Source organism: Equus przewalskii, chromosome 18 (assembly GCF_037783145.1).
Source record: "Equus przewalskii isolate Varuska chromosome 18, EquPr2, whole genome shotgun sequence".
NCBI lineage: Eukaryota > Metazoa > Chordata > Mammalia > Perissodactyla > Equidae > Equus > Equus przewalskii.
The window spans coordinates 678891-701530 of NC_091848.1; the positions used below are offsets into that span (position 1 = coordinate 678891).

The following is a 22640-nucleotide window of genomic DNA, read 5'->3' on the forward strand; positions in this document are numbered from 1 at the left end:
ATTTTCAGTTTTTAGATTCATTAGCATTTATTAAGTGCTTATTAAAGGCTAGATATGGCATGGTAAGAGTTTAATAAAAGGAATATGGATAATTTACATTACAGATTAATCTCTTAAAGAACTATCAGTGCCATATTTTTGAGCATCAAATTCCTTACAAGAGTTTTAAGTTTGTGCCATTAGAACTTTATTCTTTTTGTGTTTTTAAATATATTCATGTAACAAATATTAAACTCTATTTGGCACATAGTACATTTTTGAGTGAAGCTCTTATCAGTAGTGAACAGGCCACAAAAGAATACATTTACAATCATCAAAGGTTTCACTGTAGTGCTTGACTTCCTTTTAATATTTGAGAGGAGATGTTTATCATTTAAAGGCCTGACTTGCCTCACAGGGAATTTTGTTCAAGAATCATATTCTTGGGACTAAAAAGAATTCAGTGCACTATTTATTCCTGCACAGATGACAACACATTTGAACTTGTAGAGAAATGCTATTTAAACATTATGACCTTCATTTTATTAGGTGCTCAAGTTTACACTGCACATGTGACGGATTCAAAAATATACGGAGCATAAACCCACAAATAGTATTTTGGGGTCAAAGCCACCTCCAGACCGGAGTTATCTGGGGTTCAAAATATACAAAGCAGCTTTGCAAAGGAGTCTGAAACTATAAATGCTGATAGCAGTTTTAAAAAAAAACAGTATTAGGAAAGAAAATACAATCCACATCTTGGTAGGAATAAAATGTGTTGGGCTAAGTACAACAAAACAAATGGTCACTTGTAGCTGACCTGCTTTTGAAAAGACTGGAAGCTGTATGAGAAAAGTTATGAAGAAAGTCAGTCTAAGACAAAGTTAAGTTTCCAGAATTCAATACTTTTGGGATACTTACGTATGTTACTAATCCATAGTAGGCTGATGCCCCATGGGTACTGGCTGGCTGGCAGAATCAGCTGATGCACTACGCGAGGCCCAGGTGCTTCTGCTTACACTCACATTCAGTCCAAGCACACGCAGTGCTCATGTGCTCAGCCGTGCCCTTGCCACTTCCATCTTTGGGTGAAAGTAAATAGCAAGTAGGATCTGACTGAGTTATGACTGGAAGGGTCAATAAATGAAACATTCTGTATGAAGTCCCTGGCAAATAGAACCCAATAAATATTAGCTTTTTCAAAATTCTGTACTTGCATTGGATGGAACCCAGAAATACCAGTGAAATCTGTGGTTGCTTCCAACCTGGGGGGCCCTGTCTGCAATCTCGTTATTCAGACCTCTGCAGGGATAATGTTGTCCTGTGTTCTGGTTCACAGGATAAAGATAAAATTGCGCTAACTGAAATTTTGCCACGCTCCCTTTGTAGTGTCCTGGGTTCACTTTGAAATTAGCAATCTTGGGTAGACTTCCTGATGTTTTTATCAGACTTGCCAAGTACCTATTCTCCCACTCGCCTTTAGTGGGGGAAGAAAGGGAAGAGGGGAGTGGGCATACTGCTATTTACCAAAATGAATGGGATGAATGACAATGTCCTGCTGGATAAATATCTTAGGTAAATTTGTAACAGAAGCAAAAGCACAGACACTGTGTCCTCATAAATGTGAACACAAAGGTCTGCGGACAGCGTGGAAAGCCCTAGGTTAGCCACTTTACAGAGACTCTACTCCCAAAACTAGGGAGTTTCTTTTTCTTCCAGGGGTCATTGACCCACAGGGGAAAAAAGAAGAATAAAGGGTCACAGAAGAAGGTAAAAAGAATTTAATTTAGTTATCACTGGATTATTTTTAAGAGTCACAGTAAAAAGCGAAACTTAGCTGATTTAAAATTTAAGAATAGGATAACACAAAACTTTATGCGATGTGTCCAATGGGAATATTTCAAATTCTCCTTCAGTTCCAGTATGGCCAATAACGGGGTGGGGAAAAGGAATGGAAAAACAAAAAGGACAAGGAAAGAAACTTAGATGGAGAGAAAGAGGAAGAGACTGAGACCAACAGAGAACCAACAAAAAACATACACCAACACTGGGGAGAGGCTGACCGGATCACTTTTGTTTTATTTTAAACCTATTTTGTAACACACTGTCACAACTCTTCATCTGTTGCTGTGGTATTCAGAAATAACACTTTTCACTGCTACTGTTTAACAAAGGCTGTTCTTCACAATTTATAACTTCTCTTTATCCTTGAGATTCTTACTGGGCCTTCCACTATTCAATAGAACTTTCTTCGATGCTGAAGGTGTTACATATACATGTGCTGTCTTATGCGGTAGCGACAGGTGACTACTGAGCGCTTGAAATGTGGCCAGTGCAATACAGGAATGGAATTTTAAATTTTATTTCATTATAATTAAATAGTCACATGTGGCTATCTTCTTGGACAGTGCAGGTCTAAGGGACATTTACAGTGGAAGGAAAATTGGTCTCAAGGCCAATGTAGAGATGAATAGCATAGATGAAATTAAACCACAAAATGAATTACAGCCTTTCAGCTGGATCTTCTCCTATCCTTAAAGTGTTTCCTTATCATATAAAGTACTCAGTAAATATTATTATTGCTAATAATCATATTATTAGCCAAACTAGCTTCAGAACAGAGTGATCTTGCTTTAGGTGTGCAATTCCTGTTCCAGATAAAGCACTCAATGGATCTGGATGAACTGGTTTTTTGTGTCCTATATTGTTATAAAAATGAGAACAGTTCTACCTTCGTTGTTCCTCAAAGATTAACATGCTGAGGATGAACAGCCCTGAAAACTTTGCACTTCTCACTAAAAACACTGCACTTGACTACTTCATTGGCTGTCCTCTGCAACCCTTAAGCCTCTGTCCATTCCTCTAATCATTGTTTACCTTTCCAGATGAAGAAAAATGCACTCTTTGAGGGGGTGGAAACAGAAAGTTGCTGGTAGGCATTGGGGCAACTATCAGTTAGGTTAAGTGCACAGGGTACAGCTATCCCCAAAGCTTTCAGTGCTTTGAGGAACAAAGCTTTTAGGTGTTCAGTACTCATGCTGTCATTTTCATTAATAGCTATCAACCAGCAGTTTGACTGTGTTCCAGCACTGCTCTGCATCAATCCATCACTTCTTTATTCTACAGGTTTAAATTATTTCCTTTGTATTTACTTAACCTTACTTCATTCAATAGTAGCAGTTCTCTTTCCTTGCTAGTGAGCTGTGAAATGTTTTGTTCCTTGGAAGAGCTGCATTTTCGACCTCAAATAATCCTCAAAAAGGAGATATCTGGGTTATGTATGAGTCACTTGCAAATCATACCAATGGCTGCCCCTGCCTGGGGTAGTCACAGAGCATCACCCACCTTGGGATGCAGTGCTTGTGGCGTAGTACGTCATCAATAAATATCTGCTTTATGAATGAAGGAAAGCTAGTCACGTGTAAGGGTGGGAAGCCTTCTATAAATAAACAAATTGTGGACAAGCTATCTCAAGGTACCTTTTTAACTAAGTCCTCCATCTTGACGACTTTTGGACTAGCATGAAAATTTTACCAACGCCTTCCCAATTAATTTGCCCTGGCTGGAATGACCGAGAGCAGAGCTCCCCTTTACAGCATGGCCTCTACCGGCATCTCTCCTCTTCGCGCTCAAGAAGAGTAACTGTCCACTGCTGCGTGCGGCACACTGGCCTACAGCCAGTACAGACGGTAGACGGACTTCGGCCTCCACCCCAGGCAGCATTTCCCTCCCACCCGCCGCAGGCCTGAGGACGTCTCCCTACACCCAGCAGTCGCTACCACGACTCCAGCACGCCCTCCCCGCCTCGCCTCCGTGCCCCTTCCCCCGTCTCCCAGCACCCCGCGTAGGACGGACCCTTCCCTCCGACGCCCGCCACAAGCTTTTCCGCTTCGGCCCGGCGAGCGAGGTCGCGGGTCCGGCTTCCGCGTCGGCGAGTGGCGTGGGCTGTGACGTCACTGCGCCCTGACGTCAGGCCTACGTGCGGCACGGTCTCCCGGGAGACCGGGGAAGCCGTTTCGCCCCCGGCGGAGTCGAAGCCTAGGTGAGACAGTGAATGGCTTCCGTGGGCCCCGGATGACCCGGTCCCCCGAGGCGTGGTGGCGGCGCGGAGGCGAGAGGTCCGGACAGCTGAGCCGGCGCCGCGCCCCTGCCCGTCCCCGAGCGCGCGCGGCCCGGCGCCCTCCTCTTCCCGGAGCGCGCGGCTCGGGCACCCCGCACCCTGCCTCCTCCTGCCCCGCGGGTCTCAAGGGGACGGGTTAGAGGGGGGCAGCTTTGAAAACCCTCCCGGCAGTTCTGTCTGGCCGTGCAGTTGGCTTCCATCTGGAAGATCCTGCCGCTTCCGGAAAGCCTCAGGACGTGCGCTTCCGCGCTCCCCTGACCCTGACCGGCTGGCCGTGGGTGACTCACGCCAGGGCCGCTGTTCTCGGAAGGGCCTGGGCGCCGAGCGTGAGTGAGTGGCCCGGCGTGACTCTGGTGTGCGGAAGGGCATCGGAAGTTAACAATCAGGGACGTGCCTGTGTTTCTCACACCTCGTCCTCGTGATGCTGTTAGCAGGTTCACAAATACCTGCTCAGCTGCTGCCACTTGTCACGACACCTCCTGCCGAAGGGCGCTGTACACGTGGTAATGTGACAGAAGAAAAGGGACTCATTTGATAAAACACGGAAAGTAATATAAGGGAAATTAAAAATTAATTTTTTTCCTGTTGCCAAAAGGGAAAAAGATCTTTCCCCGCCCTTTCTTGAGAAAGCTCATCATTGTGAATGCTTCCCCTATTCCTTTGATATGTATGCAAATCTTTTAAAAGACCTAGAATGTATTTCCTGGAGGACCTGAGAGCCGTTTCTTTAAAATGCGAACGGCAATGAAGACAGCGCCCGTCTCTCCATATCACTGGAGGTTGAGCCTAAGCGCCTCACTTCCAGTAGCCAAGTGCTTTGTCGTTGAGCTATGTATTCTTTAGAACAAACGCAATTAGCTAGCACAAATGGCTACTTAGATTACCAGGTGAATTTAAAACGAACCGTGAGTGTATAGCAAGCTGTGTTGAGAACAAGTTGCCAATTATCTTGAGAAAATATATGTAATAGATTGTATCTGCGTGGCTGTATAAAGACTGGGATCTCTTTCTTTGTAATCTCATTAGCCAATTGGCTGTAATGTGCATCACAATCAAGTTAAATGCTTATTCTATAATAAAACTATTTTCTTTCTGCATTGTGGAGAGATTTTTCTGGGTTGGCAGGATATTTTATTTTTAATTTTTCCTCAATAATCGGAACCTGCCAGTTCTTCCTCTTTGGTATAGTAAGGCCACAAGTTGGAATAGGTTTATAGACAGTGAAGATAGTAAATAAAAACTCCTCCGCTGGTGCCTTGTTTATATTGCCACTAGATCCATGCTCCCAAGTAATTTTATGGATGCAATTTTAAAAGGAGATTTAGTTGGTAATTTAGGAAAAATTCTACTCCCAATAGGGTTTAATTAAGATGATGCTATCTTATTTTACTGATGGTGAGTCCATTGTAAAATGGCAGAAATGAGAATAATGAGCCTTCTGTGAATAATGAGCTCTTGCCACATCACCATGACAGTCTGCCAAACAGCAGGTTATTATGTACTTGACCGTGTGGGCCTGTGTTAACTGTGCTAGTTAACTTTACCGAACACACACACACCACACTGTGTTATGTTTATATGGGAAGACAGCTCATTAGTTATTTGTTTTAAACATCAGCTCGTTAAAACAAGAGGCACTGTGCTAACGAGATGGGGAACCCTCTCTTCCACCAGTGGTTGCACAGTTGAAAAACATACTGCCACTACAGGAATTTTTGTCAACTACAGTTTCCCTGCCACCTTGCCAAGGCTGAGGTTGCCGTTTTGGATACAGCTCTATGCCTCTCGAGGCTCTCTTTGTCAAAATCCTGCCCTGATCAGAAGTAAACAACCTCAGGAAGCCTTCACTAATTCCCCACTCCCATCAGAAAGATAAGGCATTTTTCCTTCCTGAACTCCTAGATTGTTTGTGGCCCCCAGGCCTTCTCCTTGCTGTGGAACTCTGCCTGTGTCATCTTACTGTGCTGCCTGCCTTTCACCCCTTGCTCCTTAGATATATATAAATGACTCTCACCCATGAAGCTGGGCTGTCTGTTCTTTCTCATGTTTGGGAAAGAGTTAAAAAAACAAAAAGGATTCCAAGTGCTCCTCTATTCATCTTGTGTGGTTTTATGAAAGTAGTGATAGAGTTTTATATTGAAGTGTTTTATCAGAAAATGAAAATCTATTAAAAGTGAAATATCTGCATAAAAGTTATGTAAATGTCCGTCTTAGGTAAAATTGATGCTTGGCTTCTCAGGCCATGACAACTCTTTCGTTCAGTGCCTGCATATCATATTTAATCTGATAACTAAATATTTTTTTCTGTAGTTCATCATTTAAACCAACATTCATGTCACAATTGTTTTCCTTCTCTGCTTAACTAAAAGAGTATATTTAGGTATTTTTCTAGAAGCTTTTCAGAAAAACTTGTCTTTTTAAAATAATCGAAATAAATGGGTGTTTAAAATTTTAAGTGATCTTTATTCCATATTTGCAAAACAAATCATTAGTAGTAAACCACTATAGAAATTACAATTAGACTGTAAAGTTCTGAAGAAAGGAAATATCATTTCTAAGTCAGTGGTCTCTCTCTGTGCATCCTTCCTGTTCTGTTGGCCTAACAGCTGAGAAAATTCCAGGTGTACCTTTTAACATTGAGTTGATGAAACAAGCATTTGTTGAAAGAGTTATCACTATTCATCCCCAAGTATTCCCAGGATTTTATATCTTTTAATTTGAATTTTCTTCAAATTACTTCAGTTCTGACTATTTCCATCAATGTTTTTAGATTATTTTACTCCAGAGCTCCCTCAGTATATTTGGGGAAATTATGGATCGTCACATTCCCATGCATGCATTACCCGAAGAAATCCAAAAGGTATGATACTATATTGTGTTACTACAGCAAAACATTAGCAGGATCTTAACAGACCCCTCTAAAACCTGGGGGAGTAAATTCAGAGGTTTTGTATTTATTTTGATCAGGGGATCTGCAGTGGGTTGGTGGAGCTGGGAAGAGAATAATCATAATGGTTAGAACTGTTGAATTCAATTCAGTGCAAAGAAGGTTTGACCCATGAAAGAAGACAGATATAATCATTCCAGCACAGTATTGACCAGGTGTTTGTGTAGCACTTACGAGAAGAGGGCCCCAGGAAATGTCCAAATATTATATTTACGTATTTTTCTAGCAGCTTTTCAGAAAAAAACTTTTTTTAAACTGAAATAAATGGGTCTGTTTAGAATTTTCAGTCATCCTTATTCTGTATTTGCAAAACAAATAATTAGTAGTAAATCACTACAGAAATTACAGTTAGTTTGTAACTTTATGTGATGTAAATTTTCAAGTCTCTCTCTCTGTAGGAGTCTGTTTCAGTTTCACCTTAATTCTTGCCACTTACTGTGCACCAGGCACTGTTTTGAGCCCTTTCACATATATCCACTCATTTAATCTGGTTAACAAGCAATTCTTCACAGTTTCTATGCTGCTCTGCTTCCTGTTAGTTCATATCTGTCTGCAGGCGAAACGTTTCTCCTGTGTTTAGTTTGGCAATGCTTACACTGTTAACAGTGTAATTTAAAAAATACTTCTTTGAGGGGCCGGCCCTACGGCGAGTGGTTAAGTTCACGCCCTCCACTTTGGCAGCACAGGGTTTCTCTGGTTTGGATCCTGGGCACAGATGTGGCACTGCTTATCAGACCATGTTGAGGCGGCGTCCCACACAGCACAACCAGAAGGACCTACAACTAGAATATACAACTATGTCCTGGGAGGCTTTGGGGAGAAGAAGAAGGAAAAAAAAATGATTGGCAACAGATGTTAGCTCAGGTGCCAATCTTAAAAATAAAATCTCTTTGAAACTGATTGAAAAATTGTGAATTAAAACCTCAAACCTCAGCTATCATTAGTCATTTAGGCTCTTCACTATATCGACAGTCAACTCTTACTAACCACCAATCTGTTACTTTTTAATTAAATATTTCAGTCAACTCTCAGATATGCTTTTATCCTCTGTGCGTCTTCTTTTGGGCTGCCTATTAGCATTAATCATGCCATTGATTGAACTTGATGCTTACTGTTACTGTATATTCTTCAAATTTATGTAAACTGCAACCTAGTAGGAACTGGAGGGAAGTTCAGTTACCAGAAAGAAACCATTGGGTTCAATTCGCTTTACTTTTTAAGTTAGGCGTAAGAGATGGTAAGCACAGAGAGAGCTCTGCTGTGCTCTGCTTACCTGAGAAGTGGTGCTTGTCTGTGTCTGAAGACATGGAGCATCCTCCTTCTCTCCCTCACCTGAGTTCCTTTCATATACTAGCCTCATGTGGTGGAGATTAGAAGAAGAAAACCATCTGCAAGACAATCCTCTTACTTCAGACCCCAAACCTCTGTAGGGAAGAGAATGTATTGTGGCATGAAAAAATAACTCTGAAAAACAGTGTGTGATTTAAATGTCATATGAGATGGTCTTTTCTCTGAGAATGGAGAAGGTAAGGAGAGGAATCCCTGAGTATTGGGATGGTCAGTGGAGGAGCTTTATGCATGAGATAGAACTGGAATTGGCCCTTGAAGGGTGAGTGTTTCTGTAGACAACCAGGGAACAGAGCATCCTAGGCCAAGGGAACAGAAGTTCACTGGTGAGAAAAAGCTGGCCAACTTAGAGAATGTTTAACAATGTAAATGTTTTGAATACATGAAAGAGTATGTATGTATCTTGACAAGGTTTTTATGAGAGTTGTAGAATGTTTTTTCTCATGTTTAAGGTACTTTATAAGTAAATTGTTTAAAAAGGCTAAAACCAAGCATTTCATAAATGTACAGTTATATTCTCAAAGCAGGAGTGTCAGGCAGCTGTCCATACACTGCAGAGAAGCGAGGAAGCCAGGAGAGGCTGGTGCGGCCTGCAGCCCTCGTCCTGCCGAATGTTTAGATGTAAAGTGCAGCTGTGCACTTGCTCAGACCCACGGTATATACATTTATACAGCAAATATTTATTGAGTGTCTGTTACGTGCCAGACACGGTTCTGGGTACTTGATTATAAAACAACCAAAATGTGTACGTGCTACTTGCATCCCGCAGCCTGTTACAGCGCAGTCTGAGAACAAGTCAGTTACTTGTTTTCCATAACTTCTTACCTGTGTTTGATTATTCTAGATTGTCCCCAATGTAAACTTGGAGTTGCCTAGTGATCAGGCAGTATATCTATTTAGTCAGCTTGCATACATCATTCTATACAGAATCGTGTTAGATAGATAGATAGCTTATAATGGCAATAGGAGTACTTCAGATTAGAACCATTTCATTATTAAGATGAAGAAAACAAATCTTTTTTTTTTCATAATGGCTTGGAAATTGTGCTCCATTTCTTTATTGGATAAAAAAGGACATGAGGGGGATGGATCAGTGTATAGTGACAGAGAGGTCTTTCAAAGGCTTTTTGCTGCTTCTTCTAACTTTTCGTTAGTTTCTATGCTGGCTCTTCTTTCTAGAGAAACCCCTGTTGTGTTTCCTTTTTTCTTCTGTGTGTAGGCCAGGCAGTTAGTGTAGAAAGCAAGGAAGAGAAGGGAAGGGGAGCCTTTCCTCTTTATTTCTTTCCGTACTTTTGCCGTGTGATATGGAAATGGGATGGTTGATAAATTACATGATAGATAATGTGATAAAGAATGTGGAAATGACTGTAGTACACTGTACTATTAATAGCAAAATAGGTAATAGTAGAAAGAATTGCAAGAAAAAGTAAAGGTGGTGGGCGAGATGGCACCAAAGGGAAAGTGTGGAGAAGAATGCTGATGATAATAAGCTATAGTCAGAGAATCGTTGCCTAATCAGAAGGCTAAGATTGTTAAATCTTCTGCCCCAGGTCTCATCTTCTTAGGAATCTTAGGGAAGAAAGGATGAGATAATCTTTTCACTCCCATTCCTAGATCTTTTGGCTTTTTATCACAATTTCTGACTGAGCATAAAATCCATGTCAGACTTCCATCTCCCCAAGTGGCAGAAAATGTACAACAGGCCCATGGGCTGGACAGCAAGACCACGCTCATCCCCTTTGTCTGCTGCTAGACTCTACAGTGTACTTCTGTAGGCACTCAGACCGTGTCCCTAAGTCTGCTCTCTCTCTAGACTGAGCTGCCTCCTACCTGTCTCTGACCTCCAATAAGCAACAGCTTTGCTAGAATTTTCATCCAGCATTCTGAAAGCAGAATGCGCTTGTAATGATAGTACAGTTCTGTGTTTAGGATTTTATTGCCAAAATTTAAAACTAAAACAACACTTACAGATCAGCAAAGTAATAATTCTATATCTCTTCCCCTCCTGAATGTCAACCCGTTTTAGAGACATATGGGGTCCTCTTTTAGAAAAAAACAATGAGCAGCTTTCTTCTTGCTGTTTTTGCTAGGGAACATACGCAGAAGTCAAAACACTGCAACAAACTAGTGGAAAAATCAGTTATTTTGCAAAAGTAAAACTGATCTCTTGTTTTTGTAAATGGTGACAAAATGAACACTTGTAATAGGATTTTAGCTTCAGGAGATATTTATTACCACAGGACACAAACTAAAATAAAGAGACCGGAGTTGTTTATTTTACAAAACAGAAGCGGCAGTGCAAGGGCTGGAGAGCACGGTGTTCTTTCTGGGATAACAATCCCTTTCCCCAGCAGTAACAGCTCATTTTGTCCTGTTTCAGCAAAGTAGTTTTAGTACTTTGGAACTTTGAAATTTATTCAGAATAACAGTTTTATATTTCCAAGCACAAGTTGTCATTGCCAGAAAAAATAAACTTAATTTTCCAGGTCATTTTGGGCCACTGTGGCTAGGGTCAGATTTTGTGTTGAGTTAAAGTAGAGGAAAAGAAAGAGCAAATGGTCATGGAAATGTTAGCACTAGCATCCTAGAGAAGACGTAGTGTGTGTGTGTGGGTGCAGGGGTGTGTGTTGTGTTTTTAAGCAATTGCAGTTTTAAAACCTAACGATGCAAGAAAGAAGAAGCTGTGTAATTTTTGGGGAGACCAATCACTTAATATTATTACCCAAGAAATTCATTAGGAAGAAGTTTTTAAAAAAAATATTACTAGGAATCTTGAAAAGTCTGCGTTTGTCACTTTGTAGTCCAAAATACTTTTCCTAGCTGGCCATAGGAGGTCATAGAGTTTACTGAGGTGAGGTCCCCCAGTGGAAAAATAGGTATTGGAGGAAACAGACTTTGGAAGCATATTTAGATGATATGAGCGTGTCATGTATAATTTATGTATGAAGCCAACGTTTCTTGAAATTGCTCAATAAAATTTCTTTATGGATTAATTTCTGAGATTTTAGTCCCAGATTGATTTTTTTAAAAAATAATTTTTAAATTAAACTTCTGGGTTCCGACCCATGGCTAAGTGGTTAAGTTCGTGTGCTCTGCATCAACGACCCAGGACGACCCAGGGTTTCGCCACTTTGGATCCTCGCACTGCCGATCAAGCCAGGGTGAGGTGGTGTCCACACAGCACAACCAGAAGGACCTACAAGTAGAATATGCAACTATGTACTGGGGGGCGTTGGGGAGAAGAAGGAAAAAAAAGAAGATTGGCAACAGATGTTAGCTCAGGTGCCAATCTTTAAAAAGTAAATAAAATAAACTTCTTATTTTGAGATCATTGTAGATTTACATGCAGTTGCAAGAAATGATAGATACCAAGAAATCCCACGTACCCTTCCCCTAGCTTTCCCCAGTGGTAGCATCTGCTGAAATTGTACTACAATACTGCAACCAGGATGTTGACATTGATACAGTCAAGATATAGTACAGTTCTGCCACAACAAGGGTTCCTGCCGTGCCCTGTTATAGCGTCATTCACCTCAGCCTCCCCCTTCCCCCACCCACCACCCCATTCATGACCCTTGGCAACCATTCATCTGGTCTCCGATAATTTTGTCATTTCAAGAATGTTACATAAATGGAGTCAAGCAATATGTAACCTTTTGGGATTAGTTTTGTCACTCACCGTAGTTCTCTGGAGCTTTATTCAGGTTATTGAATATATTGATAGTTTATTCCTTTTTATTGCTGAGTAGTATTCCATGGTATGAATGTACTACAGTTTGTTTAACCTATTGAAGAACATCTGAGTTTTTTCCAGTTTTTGGCTATTATGTATAAAGCTGCTACAAACATTCGTGTATAGGTTTTTATGTGAACATATGTTTTCATTTTCCTGGGATAAATGCCCAAGAGTGCAGTTGCTAGGTTGTGTGGTAGTTGCATATTTAGTTTTTTAAGACGGTGCCAAACTTTCCAGAGGGCTGCAGCACTTTACCTTCTCCCCAGCAATGTGCGAGTGATCCAGTTTCTCTGCGTCTTTATCAGCATTTAATGTTGTCATTAGTTTTTATTTTGGCTTGTCTCATAGGCGTGCAGTGATATCTCATTGTGGTTTTAATTTGCAATCTCCTAGTGCCTGATGGTGTTGAATATCTTTTCATGTGCTTATTTGGCATCTGTATGTCCTCTTAGGTAAAATGTTTCTTCATGTCTTTTGACTTTTCTAATTGGATTTTTTTACCGTTGTTTTGAGAGTACTTCATATGATCTAGATACCGGTGCCTTGTCAGATGTGTGGTTTGCAAACGCTTTTTTCCAGTCTGTAGCTTGTCTTTTCAGGCTCTTCCTAGGGTCTTTTGCAGAGCAAAAGTTTTACATTTTGATGAAATCCAGGTTATCAGTTTTCCGTTTATGGATCTTGCTTCTGGTATCAAGTGTGTGAACTCAGCCTAGCTTACATCCTGAAATTTTTCTCCTAGGTTATTTTCTCAAAAAATCCTACCTTTATGTTTTATAAGTCTATGATCCATTTTGAATTAATTTTGTATGGGGTGTGAGGTGTAGATCGAGGTTCTTTTCCCTTTTTAACCTATGGTTATCCAGTTGTCCAGCACCATTTGTGGAAAAGGCTATCTTTCTTTCATTGATTTTGCTCCTTTGACAAAAATCAGTTTGGCGTATTTATGTATATCAATTTCTGAGTTCTGTCCTCTGTTCCATTGATCTCTGTCTGTCCTTCTGTCAATACCACACAGTCTTGATTGCTGTAGCATTACAGTATGTCTTGAAATCAGGTAAAATCATTCCTCCCACTTTATTCTTCTTTCTCAAGATTCTTTTAGCTCTTCTAGTTCCTTTGCCTTTCTGTATAAATTTGAGAACAATCTTGTCTGTATCTAAAAAACATCATGCTAGAATTTTGATAAGAATTACATTAAGCCTATATGTAAACTTGAGGAAAATTGATATCTTTAATATTTTAGTCTTCCAACCCAGAAACACAGTATGTCTCTCCATTTATTTAGATCTACTTTATTTTTCAGCAGCATTTTGTAGTTTTCAGCATACAAGTGCTCTACATGTTTCATTTGATTTACACCTGTCTCATTTTTTTGAACAATTGTGATTGGAATTGCATTTGTAATTTCATTGCCATGTGTTCACTAGCTGTGTGTAGAAATACGCTGGTTTCTGTCTGTTTATCTTAATCAGCAACCTTGCTGAACTTCTTAGTTCTAGGAGTTTTATTGTAGATTCCTTGGGATTTTCTATGTAGACAATCATATCATCTCAAATCGGGATAGTTTTATGTCTTCCTTTCTGATATGTATGTCATTTATTTCCTCTTCTTGCCTTATTGCTCTTGCTAGAACTTTCAGCATTATGTTGAATAAGAGCAGAGAGAGAAGATATCCTTGCTTTGTTCCTGATCTTAGGGTCAAAAGCACTCAACTTTTCACCGTTAAGAATAATGTAGGGGGCCGGCCTCATGGCTGAGTGGTTAATTTTGTGCACTGCACTTCAGCGGCCGAGAGTTTGCCAGTTTGGATCCTGGGCACGGACCTACACACTGCTCCTCGAGCCATGTGGTGGCAGTATCCCTCATAGAAGAACTAGAATGACTTACAACTAGGATACACACCTATATACTGGGGCTTTGGGGAGAAAAAAAAAAGAGGAAGATTGGCCACAGATGTTAGCTCAGGGCCAATCTTCCTCACCAAAAACAAAAAAGAAAGCACACATACCTTAAAACAAAGTATGATGTAGGTGTAGGGATTTTTGTAGGTGCTCTTTATTGGTAGCGTAGTGAATTGACTTATTAGTGAGGAAAGGTCTTGGCTCAAAGTTTTCTCCTGATCTGAATGAAATTCACTAGTTAGACACTCATTGTTTTGAGTAAAGTCATCTTTTTTTAATGCAAAGCCTCTTAGAAGGGTTAACATTTTGTACTGCTGTCACTCTTACCTTTGTCTAGTGGTTTTTCTGTTTCTTGCTCCTTATCCAAGCACAGGAATCATCGGATGGGTGGGGGCAGAAAGGAGCAGAGAGTGCCTCCATGGGGCTGTCGGAGGTGACTGAGTGCCTGTCCCGTTGAAGCACAGATAAGAGCTTTGGAAGGATCGGAAGCCTAATTTAATCTTTTAAAAAATTTGCATCATTTTTATATTAAATAACTATAATTTAAAAAGTACAAACACTGCATTTGAGAAGTTTGGGTTATAATGTATTTTTAAGTGGTTCTGCATTTGTTGATGCCTCGTCCAAAGTACATCCTGCAGACGGCAATTGCCCTGCTAATGACTAACGACAGCCCTTTTGCCCAAGATGACAGCTTGTCCTTACTTCCTTACAAAATGAGCCAGGTCCTCAGAATGAAGCACAAATTACATTTCACAAAAAACAGACAACTTTTACTTACTTCATTTGGGAACATAATTATAGTATTTTGTATCTTTTCAAGTTTCACACAAATGTCCTAAGTAATTAGCCCATGCAGACACTGAGAATTTGAAAGGGTTATTAAATTTTTTCTGTTGCGGTTTTACTTAGAGAAAGCTATTTACAATTTAACAGCATTGAAAACTTTTGCTCAGTAAACTTATTTAACACAGGTCGCCAGTGACTCAAGTGGTACTAGGCGAAGTCTGGAGACTACTCTTGTGGACCTTTTATTTCATAATTTGGTTGTCTTGTTTCCAAGGTCATAATGAATGGCGTGTTTTGGCTTTCTTTGCTGAACTTTAGAAGACTTGTTCTATGAAATCTATTACTTCACTTATTTCTACTTTCACTCCCCCCGCCCTCAATGATTGCTATGGTGGAATAACATTGTAACGGCTTTTACAACTGTAAAGTTTATACCACTCCTGTTTTGTACATCAGGCTGCAAATAAGCTCCACCCAGCAAGAATTTTCTTTAGAACCAGGATGGGGCACTTTACCAGGAGCAGAGCAGGAACTGTGATTAACAGGCAAAAGGTTAAGGATGAAAGTGCCTTGGAGTAAGCAATACAATTTTCACATTGGTGAGAAGGAACTGAAACTCACAGTGGGCAGAGAGATTGTCAGAAAATACCCGTCTGCTCTGAATTAGCTCAGGGTCTTGACCTGGGTGAATTGTGTTTCTGAGGACTGATGGTACCTTTGAGTGGGATTGCACAGCTACCGTTGGTGATCTTTGAGGACACGATGTGCAAATGCCATTCCACGTACAGTGACCAGGGATTGTAGATAGTGAACTTAATGTCAATCCGAGACAAGACTCTAGAATGTAGTATTAAAGGGTGATGTGCAAATGCCATTCCACGTACAGTGACCAGGGATCATGGATAGTGAACTTAATGTCAATCCGAGACAAGATTCTAGAATGTAGTATTAAAGGGTGATGTGCAAATGCCATTCCACGTACAGTGACCAGGGATCATGGATAGTGAACTTAATGTCAATCCGAGACAAGACTCTAGAATGTAGTATTAAAGGGTGATGTGCAAATGCCATTCCACGTACAGTGACCAGGGATCATGGATAGTGAACTTAATGTCAATCCGAGACAAGACTCTAGAATGTAGTATTAAAGGGTGATTTGTGAGAATATATTAGAGAAAACAGTAACCCTTGGGCCAATTTTATGTTCATTGAGAGAACTAGAGGTGGGCTTTGCCATTCCATTCTTGTAGTTACTGGATCCAGGAGCTGCAGTAGGCATAGAATGTATGGACTTTATAAGGGCCTTGGGCAAAATTTCTCATAATATTCCTGAAGATAATAGGAATAAATATAGGCTGGTTATAAAGATAATTGGGTAGGTTAATAAGCCAGTTGAAGGGTTGTACCTGAAATGTACTGAGTAACAGATTGGTATCAACCAAGGAGATAAGACAGGCTATGGCGTTCTATCCTCAACTTTGTCATATTCAACATTTTTAATCAATGAATTAGATGGATAAAACAACTTACAAGGATCAATTTTGAAAAAGACAGAAAGCTTAGAATTTCCTAGATACCAAAGTCAATAACTAAAGGCTGAGTCTAAGACACACATATCTTCATATATATATATATATGAATCTAAGATTTATATATGTGTGTATATTTATAAAAATATATATTAATTTATTTACATTTATAATTCTGCACTTGGATATGAAAAACCAAATGCTCACATAAAAGGATGGGGGTTCTTGGTTTCAAGGAATAGGTAGCTTAAGGAGGAAAAGAGGATAGTGGAGGAAGGTGGGGCATGGATCCTAAAGGGCAAGTAGGGCACCTAGATCTCAAGAGGGACTGAAGTGAGGAGTGGGAAGGTCGTTGGGTATGGCAGTGACTGGTTCCATTTTCTTCTCTCTTACTCTGAATCCACAGTGTCTTTGTCTTATTTTCCCCCTGTGTGTCTGCCCGTTTTTCCCTCTCATTCCAGTAAGGTGGCTGACTGTATACCTTGCACATGACCGTTCTCCATTTTGGCTGCCCTAAAGGTGTCCTAAATGCCCAGGTCTTTAACACTTACAGGCCTAGTTGGCTCATCCCAGTTTAGGGCTTGGTTCTTCTGGGTCTGATGTCTAGTCATCATCAGCCAAGGCTATGGTGGATGGGTGGAGGAGGCATGGTTTAGTTACATTACCAAACAGAGCAGCCAGGACTGTGGAAGGTGGATTCTCTAAAAAAGGGGACATAGGTGAGAAGGAATGGATTGTTATATTCAGTGTAATGACAAATAGTTTTGCACTGTGGCGTTTCTTTAGATAGGGGCTTTATTTAATATAAATGCCAATTAAAGTATATGATAGCAATATATAATTGTTAAAAACACAAAAGACTATTGTGATCTAAGGTTGCATTAGAAGATATTACTAATGATATTTCCAGTGAGATATTAGAATGAGGGGAGTTTGAGTCCTCTCTTACTCTGTTTTGGTGAGAACCAACCAACCACACTGAAGTATTCAGTACTGGCACCATGCTTTGAAACAGATGGAGAACGCTGGAACAAGTCAGAGAAAATGATGTAACATGAGGAAGAAATCTGAAGCTATGTCACGTGGGAAAGAGCTGAAGGCTTTGGAAGTGTTGACCTGGAGAAGAGAAGATATGGAGTTTCCTGAGAGCTGTCTTCAAATATTAGGGGGAGGCTTGGGGTTGTTCCCCATGGTTCTTAGGAGATCTGGGATCAGTGGATGCTCCAGGGAGGCAGATTAGGAGTCAGCATGAGAAACAATTTCTTTCATATATTTTTTTTTTTTTGAGGAAGATTATCCCTGAGCTAACATCTGCTGCCAATCTTCCTCTTTTTTTGCTGAGGAAGACTGGCCCTGAGCTAACATCCATGCCCACCTTCCTCTACTTTATATGTGGGACACCTACCATAACGTGGCTTGCCCAGCGGTGCCATGTCCACACCTGGGACCCAAACCGATGAGACCCAGGCCGCCGAAGCGGAATGTGTGAACTTCACTGCTGCGCCACTGGGCTGGCCCTGAAAAACAACTTCTTGATAGACAAAACCATCAGAAGGTAGAACAGGCTGTTTTACAAAGTAGTTTCCCATCATTTGGGATGTTGAAATAGAGTCTGATAGCAATTTATCTAGGACGGAACAGACTCAATGAACCTATCCAGAGCTTGAGCTAGGTATCTTTATGATTTCTTTCAAATCTCTGGTTTTATAAATCTATAAATTTGGTATCAGTGGCATTTAGATGTTTGATGTTGTCATTCATCTGTATCCCATAGTATTTTTATGGTTTTTAATTTGAAATTTTTATTATTGAAGTTTAAATGAGCAAAATCTTACTGTCCAAAAATGTATTATTAGTTTGTTTCAACTGACTCTTGTGTGATGGCATTGGTAGGAGATATGGTGGCATCACTCTTAGTTACGAGAGCAGCTTATAGAGTCTTAAGGGAGGTTGCATTAAGAGTAAGTACTCCGGAATAATCCAAGTGTTGCTTTCATTTTAGCACCCTGGAGCAAGTATGTAATGAAGCTGTCTTTCTTCAAGACAAGTGGAAGCTACTTGAGGAATATTTATATACTTGAGACAGAAAAAAGAATTACCTCTCTCTTGACTTTACTAAAATTCCATTTTTCACTGCCTCTATGCAGGCCAGAGATATATGAATATTTGATCAGAAGGAAGTACGAGGTTTTAGCTGACATACACGTGGTAGATAAATACATGGGTGGTTATAGGCTACAGGCATAGGTACTGGTTTTCTATAGACCTGGGTTTCATGCCAACTTCTCCGTCTATGGGCTGGTTATTTAACTTCAATAGTCTCCATTTCCCTATCAATAAAATGGGTGTAACCATGCCTCCCTGGGGGAAAAGAACCGATTTAGGGAGAAGAGATTAGGTTCAAAGTGTTTTTCCTATTTGTAGTTTTCTGACAGAATGTTAAATTCTGTAAAAATCTTAATATGTTAAAACTGAACAGGAATTTAGAGTTCATTTGGTCCAAAGCTGTAATTTTATAAATGAGGAAAATAAGATCTGAAAAAGCCAAGAGGCATTTCCAGGATCACAGTGCAGTTGGCAGTGAAAGGCCAGCATTTCTTCCCACTTCATGAAGAACTCTAGAATTGTAAAGATGTTTTTGTCATTTTTAGTTTTATTTTATGGAAAATATTTCAAAAGTCAATCTTCCTTAGAGATACTATGGAGAAATAATTACTCTGAAAGACCCTTTTCTAATTCTAAAATTTTGTGTCATTGTCAATATTGTGCCAGTTTTAAAAATTTTATTCAGATGTAGGTAATGTCATGACTGTTACTCCATAGCATTGTACAATATACATTTACTTCATTTGACAGTATGGTTGCATCTTCAGTTGAACTCTGTTTTTTAGAACTTAAAAAATATCATTTCAGTAAATGTATGTTCTATCTTCTAGATGTCCCCTGAAGAAAAAGTTTGTAAGTTCTGTGGAGTCAGCTATCTAATTCTCCATGAGTTTAAGGCTATGGAAGAAAAAGTGAAAGCGATGGAAAAAGAGATGAAATTTTATCAAGGAAGTGTGGAACGTGAAAAGAAACTTCAGGAAAAGCTACAGTTTCTTAGCCAAGATTTTGAACAGTACAAAATTGACAATGAATCCAAAACAGAAAGGTTGGGGTATGTTATTCTTTTCTGTCATTTATTTAATTTGGAAGAAAAGTACAGAAAATAAATAGACTTTGAATGTTTTTCGAGAATTTCTCTATATTAGAGGTAATTTACACTTTTATACATTGAGTTTGTTCATTAACTATTGATAATTACTAAATATAATTATTAATTTTAGTTTGACCATTCCTTTGAGACATATATTTACTTTCTGAATAATTAGACACCAATTAATTTCATAATTATAAGTTGAGATGGGTTAAGTTTTATTTTTCCCCAGATATGTATCTTTATTTTATCATTAGGAAGACTTGTCTATAAAAATCAGGTGAATTTTGGCAGTTTTTAATCGTAACATTTGTGGTTTTTTTTTTTAAAAGATTTTCTTGTTTTCCTTTTTCTCCCCAAAGCCCCCCAGTACATAGTTGTATATTCTTCGTTGTGGGTCCTTCTAGATGTGGCATGTGGGACGCTGCCTCAGCGTGATTTGATGAGCAGTGCCATGTCCGTGCCCAGGATTCAAACCAACGAAACACTGGGCCACCTGCAGCGGAGCGCGCGAACTAAACCACTCGGCCACGGGGCCAGCCCCCTAACATTTGTTTTTAAGTGGCCTTGAATATTTAGATTTTTAGAATGAGGTTTTCATGTTTTGAAAAGGATCCCAAAACATTTAAATTGATACATGATTCTAAATCACTGAAATTGGAGTAAAATTATGGAATAGGTTTCTAATACTGTCAAATCTAATTAGCAATTTAGTCTGCCTAAAGACATTTCAGTTATAGACACTTCTACAGAAGGGGTTCTGCTGGTATTTTATGGCTTTTCCTCTTTCCTGTGAATGAATATTTATTTCTTCATTTAAAATATCAACAGCTGATGTTAATAAACTTTGAATTAAAGCGTTTAATGAATATCATGTCTTTGTAAACAGAGAAACTTTCTTAAATCTCTTAGGGTTAAGTACTTGTATCAAATTTTATTACAAATTTTTATAATTACATTAAATGCCACTTGGGCCCGATACTTTTTAGTCTTTTACCAAAAAAACTTTGTTATAGTTTCTTGAATTTCAAATCTAAATAATAAAGTATCTCATAATATTTGAGTGGAAAAATAAAAAATTTGAAGTATTCAGTTTAAAATTTTAAATTTGGAGGGTTTTTGCCTGTCAGAGATTCTTTTGCTTGGTATTATTCACACTTTACTTTCTTTAATAAAATATTGTATTATATAAGTAATACATAAACACATGAAATAAAAGAAGTATATAGAAGAAAAGGCAGTGGGTCTCTTTTCATCCTGCTGATTGCTTTCTTCTTACTGAAGATAAAACCACTTTTAATGGTTTGGTGTATATCTTTCTAGATCCTTCATTGTGCCTTTACCTTTACTGAAGATTTTTTTTTTAATGTATGTAATGTATTATATATAAGTTATATAATTTTTAAAAATCTTTATCTTTTCATAGACTAGGTTTTTTTTTTTCTTTTTTTGAGGCAGATTAGCCCTGAGCTAACATCTGTGCCCATCTTCCTCCATTTTATGTGGGACGCCTGCCACAGCATGGCTTGACAAGCCGTGCATAGGTCCACACCCGGGATCCGAACAGGCAAACCCTGGGCTCCCGAAGTGGAACGTGCAAACTTAACTGCTGCACCACCAGGCCAGCCCCAATAGACTAGTTTTTAACATAAGCAATATATTAAACACATCATTCTGTGACTTTTGCCACTTAACTATATATATGTTGGAAATTGTTCCTCGTTAATATGTATAGATCTACCCTGTTCTTAACTGCTGCAACATTTTCCTTACTAAGAATATGCCATAATTTACTTAAGCATTTCTTTTTTCAACATTTAGATTATTTCCAATGTTTATTATTACATATAGTATTTATATTTATGTTCTTGTGTACATATATTTTCCATAGGATGAATACCTAGAAGTGAAATTGCTAGAAGAAAGGAAATGCCAATTTAAAATTTTGATGGGTATTATACCAAATTGTCCTTGAGAAGATAGCATTAATTTGTATTTGGCAAATAGTTTATAAAGTGGCCATCTTCCTACAAATTGTTAATATTGGAGTCTTCTTAATTTTTCTCAAATTTTCACTTTTTTCTTGAGTAAAAAAGATTATTTCATTGTTATTTAAATTTTTTCTTTATTGCTAATGAGGTTGAACATTTTTTCATATGTTTATTAGACATTTTTATTTCTTCCTCTATTAATTACCTGTTCATATATGTTGTACAAATTTTTACTGGGTTGTTTATTTATAGAAGTTTTTAATATAATATGGACATTATACTTTGTGTATAGTGCTAATATTTTCTCATGGTTATCTTTTTATTTATGGTATTTTTTCTGTATCAATTTTTTTTAATATCCTGTGCCAAATTCTGGTCAGGGTTTTGTGTCAAGTTCTTTTAGCTGCAAACGATAGAAATTTACTCTGGTTAACACTAGTGTCATTTCAGAGAAGTTGAAGAAACATCGTATGTTTAAAACTTTTATAGTATTGTTGTTTTAGTTAGCTTTTTAATCTATTTATAATTAATTTTTGTGAGATAGATTTATAATTTCATGTTTTTTGTTGTTGTTTTCTGAATGTATGGCTTATTGTCCCAATATCATTCATTAAACCCCTTCATCCTTTCTCCCTTGATTTGAAATACAACCTATTAATTTCTGTTCTAGTCTATTTCTGGACTCTTGTTGTATGCTATTGATCTATTGTCTATCAATGGGTGTCTTAGTCCCTTTGAGCAGTTATAACAAAGTACCATAGACAGGGTATCTCATAAGCAACATGGAGTATTTATTTCTCACGGTTCTGGAGGCTGGGAAGTCCAAGATGAGTGTGCTGTAACGTTTGGTGTCTAGTGAGAGCCCCTTTCCTGCACAGGCGGCCGTCTTCTTGCTGTGTCCTCGTAGGGTGGGAGAGACAAGGGAGCTGTCTTGGGTTTCTTTTGTAAGGACACCAATGCCATTCACAAGAGCTCCATCCCTATGACTTAGTCCCCCCAAAACCCTGCCTCCAAACACCATCACACTGAGGAATAGGTTTCAATTGAGGAGTTTGGGGGGATACGGATATTGTACGTACAGGAATGGGTCAGCACCACACTTTGA

At 39.0% G+C, this 22640-nt stretch overlaps 1 protein-coding gene across 6 annotated transcripts in view; it reads left to right on the forward strand.

Moving 5' to 3' along the window:
• The first annotated feature begins 3919 nt into the window (after positions 1 to 3919).
• LEKR1 (leucine, glutamate and lysine rich 1) overlaps positions 3920 to 22640 on the forward strand; it is a 182517-nt gene continuing 163796 nt past the window's right edge. For 4 of the 6 annotated variants that reach the window (XM_070582168.1, XM_070582169.1, XM_070582172.1 and 1 more), the window contains exons 1-3: positions 3920 to 4021; positions 6870 to 6959; positions 19285 to 19505. In XM_070582168.1, coding sequence (XP_070438269.1) covers positions 6912 to 6959; positions 19285 to 19505 — 269 coding nt within the window. In that variant the 5' untranslated portion in view covers positions 3920 to 4021; positions 6870 to 6911. The remainder of the gene's footprint in view (positions 4022 to 6869; positions 6960 to 19284; positions 19506 to 22640) is intronic. The other 2 variants (XM_070582173.1, XM_070582170.1) reach the window with 2 other exon arrangements.